General features: G+C 32.4%; 2 protein-coding genes across 3 annotated transcripts in view; one reads left to right on the top strand and one right to left on the bottom strand.

Moving 5' to 3' along the window:
• LOC117123862 (uridine-cytidine kinase-like 1) overlaps positions 1 to 648 on the bottom strand; it is a 12,957-nt gene extending 12,309 nt beyond the window's left edge. Inside the window, exon 1 of one of the 2 annotated variants that reach the window (XM_033269897.1) lies at positions 587 to 648. The gene's annotated coding sequence lies outside the window, so the exon portion shown is untranslated. The remainder of the gene's footprint in view (positions 1 to 586) is intronic. The other variant, XM_033269898.1, reaches the window with a different exon arrangement.
• Positions 649 to 856: 208 nt separating this feature from the next.
• LOC117123864 (EARP and GARP complex-interacting protein 1-like) lies at positions 857 to 10,338 on the top strand. The gene is made up of 9 exons (XM_033269901.1): positions 857 to 933; positions 2,905 to 2,988; positions 4,146 to 4,278; positions 4,846 to 5,008; positions 5,619 to 5,718; positions 6,084 to 6,220; positions 6,510 to 6,677; positions 8,118 to 8,276; positions 9,361 to 10,338. The coding sequence occupies exons 1-9, from the start codon at positions 892 to 894 to the stop codon at positions 9,536 to 9,538; spliced, it is 1,164 nt and encodes a 387-aa protein (XP_033125792.1). The 5' UTR covers positions 857 to 891; the 3' UTR covers positions 9,539 to 10,338.
• Positions 10,339 to 11,232: the final 894 nt, after the last annotated feature.

The following is an 11,232-nucleotide window of genomic DNA, read 5'->3' on the forward strand; positions in this document are numbered from 1 at the left end:
AATATTAATAATAATAATAATAATATGAGAAAAATACTAATAAAACGCCAATAACTTTTTAAATTACTATTATTAAAATTATAATACTAAGACTAATAAATAATAATAATAATATGAATAATAATAATAATAAATCGAAAATTATTTATTATTTATATGGTACTGTAATAATAATAATATCAGCAAAAATTTGAACAATATATAATGTTAATGCTAATAAGACTAATAATTAATATTAAAACTAACGGTAATAAAAACAACAATAATAATAACAACAATGACAACAATAATAACAGCAATAATAATAATTAGTACTATAGCCAAGCTTTTTGTGGCTGAGTGGACTTGTGGCCGAGTTAACTTGTTACAGAGTTGACTTGTGGCCGAGTTAACTTGTGGCCGAGTTGACTTGTGGCCGAGTTGTATCGAATTCCTACAGACAGGCCTAGCCTACTTTCAATCTTAGACTACGTAATAAGCAAAAATATTAAATAATTTGTCTATATATTAATAATTCACTGTTTCTAGGAATGATATAGGCCTAGTGCATTGTTAGACTTCTAAGACTAGGCTAGTATTTCCATACCTAAATCACCATAATCTTCAGCAACATCACTTCGTTCACGTCTCTCTTCTGTTGTGGTTTTTGTATGTATATGGAACGCCAGAGAATTATGTTGAACGATCGGTATTAATTATTATTACACATGATTATTTTATAGCTGTATGTGGGATGAGGAAATATAATATCTATAACATATTAATTTTTATTAAAATATAGAATTAGGATTCTTTCAGAAATACAATTTCATGTTGAGTAATTATTTACTGACATTAATTTATATAGGCTGTCCATACTGTAACACTGCCACCAAAAGAAAAACAGAAAGAATGGAAGACGATGCTCCAGTTATTTATGGCCTGGAATTTCAGGTTCTTCTTCTTTTCTATTTATTCTAAGTCACGCGTAGTCACGATGAAATTCTTATTTAAATAAGTTAACCATAGACTAGGTATACGTTTACTCCAATAGGCCTAAACTGGCTTGTTCAACCTCTCCTAGCTTGGCGTAGGCCCTAGGCCTGGGCTAGGCCTAGTCGGACTCACTGTGTAGGGTCGTTTCGGCCCGCGTCAAGGCCACTGTAGGCGTGAGCTGACAGTGGACACCCCGCTAAGCAGTAGTTAATGCCAGGGCCCGGTCGAGCTTTTGTCGGCATTCCTAGATATGCATAGGCTTCCAACGTGCTAGTATTATAAGATTAAGAACTGTCGAAGCCTAGCTTAGTTTTATATTTTCCTTCTATTTTTTGTAAATTTATGATTTTGATTTGTTTTTGTAAATTTTTTTGCTGTTTTTTATAGGCCCCTATGGCTGTGTGGCAATGCTTACACCGAAATGATCACAACCCCAATGTGCTGATTGGTCCTTAACCTTAAAAATAACTTTCCATATCTTAATGGATTATTACATCTCGGCGTAAGCATGGCCACTTTGTTTTTATATATTATTACTTTTGTACATCATATGCAATTCAGCCTTGTTGCTGCTATATATGCTTTTTAAGAATATTGAAGTTTGAATGTATATATATCAAATAGTATAGGCACCCCAGACTGTATAGTAAGGCCTGCGCTGAGAATATATCCACAGCGCAAAAATTTGGCCTAGAAGTCCGTACTCACCAATTCTGCCTATGCCTAAATACATTTAAACAAGTAATTACAGAGTGTTAGCATACAGTATTCCTCATCTTCAAAACCTCATACCTTGATAAACAATATCCATGGGTTATTTGTGATATCTAATTGGTATGTACCAAATTCAATTCAAGCATAACAAGAAGTCCAAGAGACACGACTTAAAGTCAAATTGTACACATGGCTGGCATTCCATATTTGTCAGTGCCTGGAAAGAAATTGAAAAGACTCGGGCACCACATTTACCTGAAGAAATGTAGTTGCATCAAAATCAGTGGAACATCCAAAAGCAAACATGTGTTTTGTCTGAAAATGTGAGTCAGCTACAGTACATCCAAATTTATTTTGCACACAAACTCCTGCAGGACAAGGCCTGCCACAGCACTGCAAGAGTAAATCATAAAGCATTAAAGAGCTGGGGTAACATTTCTCATTTCGTATCTTTCATTTGAACATTTGGGAATTGAAATGTCTTCTAAGGATACTGTAAAATCCTCGAATTGAAGTCCCTGGGCTTCTTTTCGAGGCTACTTTTGTAAAGTAAAGAGCGTGGCTTCTGAATGAATGCTGTACATTTTGTGAATTTCTACAATAAGCAATAAATAAGGTCACTGTAACAACAATCTGTATCATCATGGAGTGTATTTAACTGGTAATAAATCAACTAAACTACTGTATAAACCAAGATTGTTTTTCTACAGTAATTTATTTTGTTTTTTGAAATTCATGTACAGTGTCTGTACTGTACTATCTCGAAAGATGCCTATGCTATCTTTCAAGGCTATTTTGCATTCTAAAGAGGGGCTTCAATTTAAGACCTGCTTCATAAAGTCCACTGGGCTTCAGTTTGAGGTTTTACGGTAGGTTAGGACAGACTAGGCCCTCTTGGTTCTTTTAAACTTGAATTTAGAAAAAAGAAAAACAGCATTTTGGTGATGATTATTACTGAGGGCACACTCCAATTCTAAACTTACCAGCCATAAGCTGGTAAAAAATACACTTTTTGTGTTCCTGATAATTTATGATTTAGTACTTAGTATGTACAGCTGTATGCAGGTTTATTTTATATATTTCATAATACTGTATATGATGATTGATAGGTTAACAAGGTGCTACCTGTTTTATTTGTTTTGAAATATTACGGCATGATTTATGTTTGACATTGGATGCCTTTTCATCAGTTCCATTATTTATACTTTATTATAGGCGAGGGCACTAACTGCTCAAGTTGCAGAGTCTGATGCAATTAGATTCTTAGTTGGAACTCAATCTTTGAAATTTGATAACCAGGTAAGAAAACAAGTCAAAACACAATTCATTAAAAATAGTGAAATGGTTTAATGATCAATGATAGTTAGTTGCTGATCATATTTGATGTATTGTACTTAAATTTTGTATAAATAAGGTAATGCCAAAAAAAAAATAGTTTGTTTGCCCTTCTCCACCTGCCCCTGACTCACTGAAAAAAATAGGAGTGGAAAAACAAAAAAACTTAAAAAATATTCTTTTTTTAGCTTTTTTCTTTACAAATAAAAAAAAATGTGAGTGAATTTATCTTTATTTTTTGCCAGATGCAAACAATTCTAAAGTTATTGTCTGATGTAATTTACAAACTGGCTCTCCATAAGATGCTCCAACTCAAATTAGTTTTGTTTGCCCAAATTTGTTATCTATGTTTGTTGAGTTTTATTTTGCTTGTCACCCATACTGTTTCACACGATCAGCAGTGGCATATCGAGGAGTAATGATATAGTGTACCACAGTCGTGTCGTCACAACACCAGGTGGCGCTCTCTGTTGTCAACGGACGTTGGTTTCCCAATTATTACGCCTGAATGACTTCATAGGCTTTCTGGAATAGGCATTTTAAAATCTAATATTTTATCATCAAAATGTACTAAAAACACAAAAGCTTGCATTATATTAGTTATCGAACACACAATTAATCATCAATTAAAATTTACAAAGAAAAAGTAAGATACAACATCTTAATAATTACGTTGAGATCAATGGTTTGTCAGTGGAGAAAATGGCATCCGGTTGAACGAATTTTGCAACAATAGCAACATAATAGTATCACGTGGTATCATGACGTAACACTGTAGTACTCTATTAGGGAGCTGATTTGGGCGCATGGTATTACGTTCAGAGTGGGGAGGACTAGACCAAGTGTTAATTGAAGGGTAGTTAGCTGTGGAAATAAAGTGATATGTGATTTTTTTAGCTACTTAAAGTACTTTTTTTTCTCAGCAAATTTTTCCTGGGCCATTAATGCTGCAAATATTTTTCAGGGGAAGGGGGCCACACCTCCAGCAACTCTTGGGTATTGTATGACTGTAGGATGCCTGAATGAATACTTAGTTATTGTTTTCTTATATTATACTAAAAAAAATAATTATAAACAATTAAATTATTTCTATAATAAATATTCTAAAATTTGTGATTTAGGTACATCTTCTAGATTTTGATGAAGAGAATAACCAGCTTAACAAAACAGTATACTTACACAAAGATGGTGAGATCTGGCACATAACATCAAGCCCAGCAGACAAGAATATTCTTGCAACATGTTACAATAAAAGTAGGTTTCTTTGTTCAGCTTTTTAATTGCTTTTTATAAAGAAGATATCATCTTTGTATTAGTGTTTCTCAATACCGAAGTCACTATCATGTGATTAATTATATTAAAAGAAGAAAAATAAATTTCTTGCCAATTACAGACAAAATTGAGTTTTTGTTATTTTTTTTCTAGATTTTGCATGAATTCCTCTTTAAAACAGTGTTTATTTGAGGGAAATTGGTTGATTAAGCAAAGTATCTTCAATACTGTATATCTTCTTTTATAAAATAACCCAAAAAAATGGTTAAAATTATGATTCTTGGACGTTTTGGGTGCTTATACGAAATAAGAAATTGTGAAAATGGCGTTTTTTGCCAGAGGCAGTCACATATTTTTGCACAAATGGTCCTACATTTGTTACTATAAACTACTGGGAGACAAATATAAGGATTTTCATATTAAAAGGTATGTAAGTCGGCAAAACTATTTTATCCATCTCATTGAAAGTTGATGACTTAATATAATATATCTGTTAATGATTAGCTTGGAAGGTTGTAGAATAATAAATGATTTTTTTTTTCTGTTCAGCTATAGATAACAAAACAGAGAGGTTGACATCATTATGGCGGATACCCACAGAATCAGACTTGTCTGAGCATGGGGTTGAAGGTCACGATGACACAACCTCTAGTGCGCCCTCATTAGAGTTGCTTTGTAACTTGGAAAGTGCAAATTTTGGTAACATTGTCTGGTAAGTTGACTAGATAATAATAATAATAATAATAATAATAATAATACATGAACTTGTACCACGCCTTTTGCAGAGGGATACAAGGCGTAATAAAAATAAATAAAAAAGATAACCAATTGGTGATCAGCAAAGACACCAAAAATGACAAAAACAGAAAATTTGGACAGTTAAGTGAGATTTACTGATGGAACAAATGTTTCTTGAGAAGCCGAGAAAAACCAAGATAACAAGAAGCATGCTGTAACTTGAAAGATTAATCACAAGTAAACATTATATGTACAGTTGTACCTGTATACAGGTAATAAGCCTGAAAATGGTATTTCAATGCTTTATTATGGATTTAGTACTGTAAAGCATAAAATATTTCATTTTTCAGTTTTAATTGTTAACACCCAGGAAGCAATTAGAATTTGCATTGTAAGTCTGTATGTCATTCAAAGTTAACTGATTGCTTGATCAAAAATAGTATCTAAAAATATGAAACATTATCATAAAGAAACATATATACTAGACATACTTTGCTGTTTTTGTTTCTGTATTGATGTTATAATGAATATACCATTTTAAAAACATTATTATTTGTTGTTATATTGAATTTGTAATTTTGCAGCACAATGTGGGAGCCTCAAGAAGATGGGTCTAAGATGTTAACATTATCAGAAAACAACATTCTACAATGGGATTTCCAGGCCAGCTCATCCCAAGCTAGGGTGTGTTATCTGCTAATTTACTATAGTAAATAGTCACTCTGGCTTGATTGATCGATAGCATGACACGCACAAAACAAACATGTGGTGTGTCAGGTACATCAAAAAGTAAAAAAACAAACTTGGCAATACATAAAACTATATTAAAGGTACATTGAAAAACTATATTAAGACCTTAATTCCATAAACAGTTGCACAAAGCTAAGTAATAATATGGCGAGCTGTACAAGTCTATTATAGTAATACTGTACAAAGCAGTACTTTACCAAAACAGCTGAAGCATCAACTAAAACCAACAAACAACAAATTTATGAACAAATTCAATTGTGACCACAATTTAAGCATCCAAATTTATATTTTAATTCTAGATAAGTAACTCGGCAACATTAGAAGTGAAAGGCCATCCAAAGTTTACAAGTGGCAGTTGGAATCCTCACCATAACAACATTCAAATAGCTACAGCCAATGACACTACAATCAGAGGCTGGGATCTGAGGACTATGCAGTAAGTACAATTTCTGTTGTAATTTGTTTAATGGGAAATGACACTACCATCAGGTTATTGTCCTTTTTCAAAATTGAGAGGAAATGTTTTCTTCTTTGGGAACAGTTAGAAAACATTAAGATAAATGGAGATTACATTAAACAAACAACTGACAAGTCTGTTGTTGGTAAAAATATTTTGTTATTGTTTACAATAGAGTTTTTTTACATTGTCAAAGAACAGAAGTAATTTTTTTTATTTAATAAACAAATGGCAATAATTTTGGCATGTCAATATATTTATTTTACAGAGAAGTGTACACAATAGAAAATGCACACAGTCAGCTTGTCCGCGACGTAGACTTTAACCCAAACAAACAGTACTACCTAGCGAGCTGCGGCGATGACTGTAAAGTTCAGTTCTGGGACACAAGAAACACATCTGCATCAGTGAAGACACTCAAAGACCATTCTCATTGGTTAGTGACTATTCAAATATTAAATATGTATAGCATTTCCCTACCTTACTGGGAGTAAGCTAGGGTATCTTTCCACATCTCGTTCCCACCCCCTCCCCCACCTGCAAGCTTGATCCGTCACTATAGCACTTACTTATCTAATGAAGAATGTCATAAAACAATAAAATCTGTGTTTTTAAAATAGTCAAACTGCACCACATCAAACTAAGCCTAGGCCTAGTAGGCCTATTCTTTCAGTGTGTCTACTGTAGGCTAGCTGCTCCTGGGCCTAAATTGTCAGAATGACAATACGATGTTTGTTTGAATTATACAAGTGGCCTAAGACTAGATCATCATTGCCATAAAATCATCGATACAATAGCAAGTGTTGACATACCTTATAGCTGGCTGGCTTATGGCCTAGCTAGCTAGCAAAAATCAACTGAAGGTCCTATCTTATTTTTACGGTACAAATACTATTACATTACGTATTTTGACATCATCGATGTCACATAGCTCTGTACTAACTCTTACCTCATTCTGTAAAGAGATGAACTGTGAGGGTCGTGTATCAGAGACAAACTGTTCAACATTGCGAAGATAGGCTTTAAGGTATTAGGTATTAGGAATGACATTCTTAATACCTTTTCTATGCCAACTAGGTTACTTAATGTAAAATCTGCGTAATGGTACTAAATGTCGCAGTTTTCATTATTCTGTTAGAAACAGGGAGAGCATAACATATTTTTTTGAGGGTATTAGACTAATACCTTCCCACTCTGCTACGCCACTGATATATAGTATATATCCAAAAATGGAAACTTTTTTTTTACTCTTCAAGTATTGAAGTAATTTTTTTATAACATGTTATTTTTAAAGACAAACATTTGTTTTCCAATCAAAACACGATAGGATTTTTAAAACATTTTACAATTCATACAAACAACAAATCAAATTCCAATCTATCAAGTCCTACACTGTTGCTTCTTTGTATTTTATTGCTCGATAGAGAAATATTCAATTTTGATTTGCTGCAGTCATTGCTTATGAGTCTTTGAACAAAGAGGTTTACCTTTACAAATTTTTTTTTTTTTTTATGAATAATCAATTTGGATTGTGTTCCAGTTTACCGACCAATTCCCTGTATGAGTAATGTCAGTTTTTCATTGTGTTAGTTAAAGAAATTGCTGTCTATAAATACAGTGATGATACAGATACAAATTTCTTTATTGTCCAGAAAAACTGGAAATTACAATGCTCATGACTGCTGGCTTAGTTAATTTAAAAGTTAAATTATGTCAATATCTTAAATATTAAATATCTTAAATATTATTGTTTGTTATTTTCAATTCTTGCTTTATGTGTAAATTTACAATAAATATAAATCAAGTGAATATTGGTTGTTTCTCTGTGACTTTAGTATTAATATTAACATATTTATTCCATGTATTTTATTTGTAGGGTGTGGAGTGTACGGTACAACCATTTCCACGATCAGTTAGTGTTGACATCCAGTAGTGATAGCAGGGTAATACTCAATAACGTCTCGTCTATTTCATCGGAACCATATGGCCATCGTGAGGAAGATGATGATGATAGCGATATTGAGGACAGTGACAGGTATGTTCAATTTCATCAAATTTTATAATTTATTTTAAACCATCAAACACAAATATGTTAGGTAAGACTTTTTTATACCTTGTTTAGCAAACCAGCAAAATGATGATTTCGAATAGAATATAAAATTATATTTTTGGCCAATTAGTGCACCCGGCACCACGATAAAATGGGAATTTCAGAAAAAAAATTAAAGTTTTTCTAATGTTTGTTACGCACACCGATGCCTTGAAATCACCAAGAATAAGATATGTATATTTCTTCCTAATTATTAACCATCCCATTACTACATTGTTTACATTCTGGAAAATACAAGGGACTGTGAAAGCAAAATTATTAATTTAATATATTTATTAAGTTAATATAACATAGTGTGGTTATTTTTCTGTGACCGGAATCGTAGTCGCTAATAGAGCCCTGACCTACTGTCAGTGTACACAGCCAATAAACTGTTTTATAGGCCAATGCACATAGCACCTTACAAAGCACTATACAATCTTCAGCATTACATGTTTATAGTATATATAAAATTAAATTAAGATAACAAAATTTTATTTTAATTTTTTTTTTCTGCCCTCCTTTGACGATCTTTAAAAAAATAAGTTCTTGAAACAAGGTATAAAAAGGTCTGTCTTACCTTAATTGGAGTACTCATTTGTTGTGATATATACCCTGTTACAACCTGTTGAGTGCATCAAAGCATTCCTATTGCTTGTTTCTTTTATTAAAGTTACTACATTCAATCACAACGAAATTGTAGTCTGAAAAGGGTATTAGTGGTTTACGCTTGCCTTTCAATATCAGGGTCATGGGGTCAAATCCTGAAAACACCAAGCTTCTTTTTTCTACTCTTGAAACCCAATTTTGAGATGTATTTTAATTGCATCAGAAGTTTATTCCATTCTGTAGTTGACAGTTTTCTTAAAGTAGAACTAAAAGGCAGTCATGATAATTCATAATTAAATTTTACTCAAAGGAAGACTGGTAAGCAAGAAAGGGAAAAATATGCCTACCAGAATAACATAATACAATAATAAAATATTAAAGAACACAGTTCACAATACTCTATTTTTATTTCTATGTTAAGGAAACCATTAGAGCCAGTTCAGGATGAAATGATTACAACCTATGAAGAGCATGAAGACAGCGTGTATGCTGCTGAGTGGTCCACCGCAGACCCATGGTTGTTTGCCTCCCTCAGCTTTGACGGACGCCTTGTTATCAACCGGGTACCAAGAGCAGAGAAATATAAGATTTTACTATGAAGATCTCACATTCGATATTAGACAACATATTTTTAAAATGGTGTTTAAATTTTATATTGGCTCACATATTAAAGGTCTACTGTTTGTCTTGTCATGGAAGAAGAAACCTTAACAATTCTATTAAAACATGGAAGAGCTCATTTAATGGTGTTTAATATACTCTATTTATTTGAATAGACACTCCCCGTTGAATAAACTCCCCCTCCCTAGAAATTCATTTGAAATTAATTTCTCCCTCAAATAAACGCCCAGAGGCCCAAGTAACTAAACAAATTTAATGGAAGCAACATCATTCACATCGTAAATAGCATAGAACTAATGTTTTATTGTGGTCTGTAGTAATTGCTTGCCTTTTTATGGGATGTTTTTTATCGGAAAATTGTTAAGTTAAGAATACACAGTCTTCTTAATAAAGCATGCATAGTGATGAAATCTGTTATATTTTACAAAATATACTATATTGCCCGAATGATAAAGATCTGTAATAATGAACTGATGAAAAAATATTATGTACTTCTCATTGTTATAATTAATGAAGTTACACCATCATTATTATTTTATTCATAAGTGATGTCAAGTTTGATACACTAATGTTTGTGTATGACAGTATGATGTTAAACCAGGGGTTAAACTGAGAAAGAAAATATGCCACACATATTAAAGCTATGTTCATAATAATTGGATTATCAATTTTTTTGCTGAACAAATTGAAACTAGTTACTCCTACTTCTAAAATCAGTGCAATATAGGTGACAGAATGTCTGGCTATTCCAATAAAAGTTTATTTAAAGGTAGTTAAATTGCAATTGTGTCTTTGTCATTCTGAAAGTCATGTATCTGCACATAGCTAAATTTTATACAGTCCACTCTTCCTGTACCGGGTTGAAGAACTTTTATTCTGTTTAAACCCTGCCCGACCAAGTCTTGTTGTTGGCCTAGTGCCTATCTGTTGAAATAGTCTAAGAGCCTTGAGGGTATGTTATGGAAAAATGTTCTATCCTATGCAAAGTTAAAAACATACAGTATTTACCATTTGTCATTCTTTAACTGCTTATTAACGCTTTATTTAAATTCTTTGTTGACTTTATCAATCATCCTTTTAGTCAATTATTTACATTTTAAGCCATAAATTGGAATTAGTCATACTAGAAGTATGTAAGGTTATAATAGTTGATACTAACATACCTAAACATTCAATAGTTTAAATATACTGGTCAAAACGAAATTAACTTTGATACATTCTTGATAATTTAATTTTTTTGTGTTACATCATATCAAATATTTTAGCAGCTTTTGCTAACAATTCTATCATTTGGATTATTTCACAATTTTAACTCAAAAAAGACGATGAGAACTCTTGGCGAATTCTCCGTCTCAGAAATAGAACCTATAGTAAAATTGAGTTCTGTAGACAATAATTATGAGCAACCTTCGAAGTCTTCAAAAAATATTACATAGAAGTATATATTTTGATTAATTTGGTCAGAAATATACCTAAATATAATTCTGTATCACGTTTCCGGCACGAACTTTGTCCATCCCCTCGTATGTCAAGATTCTTCGGTGTCGTTGACATTCCTATTCCTGTTACATTGTCTCGCATTGCGTCATTAATAACCCCGATTTTTTTTTTCAAACTATGACCAAAAATCTATTTCTTTTTTTATTACTTGATCATCGTATCCGGATTTTCC

Source organism: Anneissia japonica, unplaced genomic scaffold (genome assembly GCF_011630105.1).
Source record: "Anneissia japonica isolate Jap-2015-1 unplaced genomic scaffold, ASM1163010v1 scaffold287706_len398110_cov188, whole genome shotgun sequence".
Lineage (NCBI taxonomy): Eukaryota > Metazoa > Echinodermata > Crinoidea > Comatulida > Comatulidae > Anneissia > Anneissia japonica.

Coding starts and splice junctions, on each gene's coding strand:
- LOC117123864 (XM_033269901.1), top strand. CDS start 892: ATGGAAGACGATGCTCCAGTTATTTATGGCCTGGAATTTCAG. Junction 2,989..4,145: donor CTTTGAAATTTGATAACCAG/GTAAGAAAACAA, acceptor TTTGTGATTTAG/GTACATCTTCTAGATTTTGA. Junction 5,719..6,083: donor CCAGCTCATCCCAAGCTAGG/GTGTGTTATCTG, acceptor TTTTAATTCTAG/ATAAGTAACTCGGCAACATT.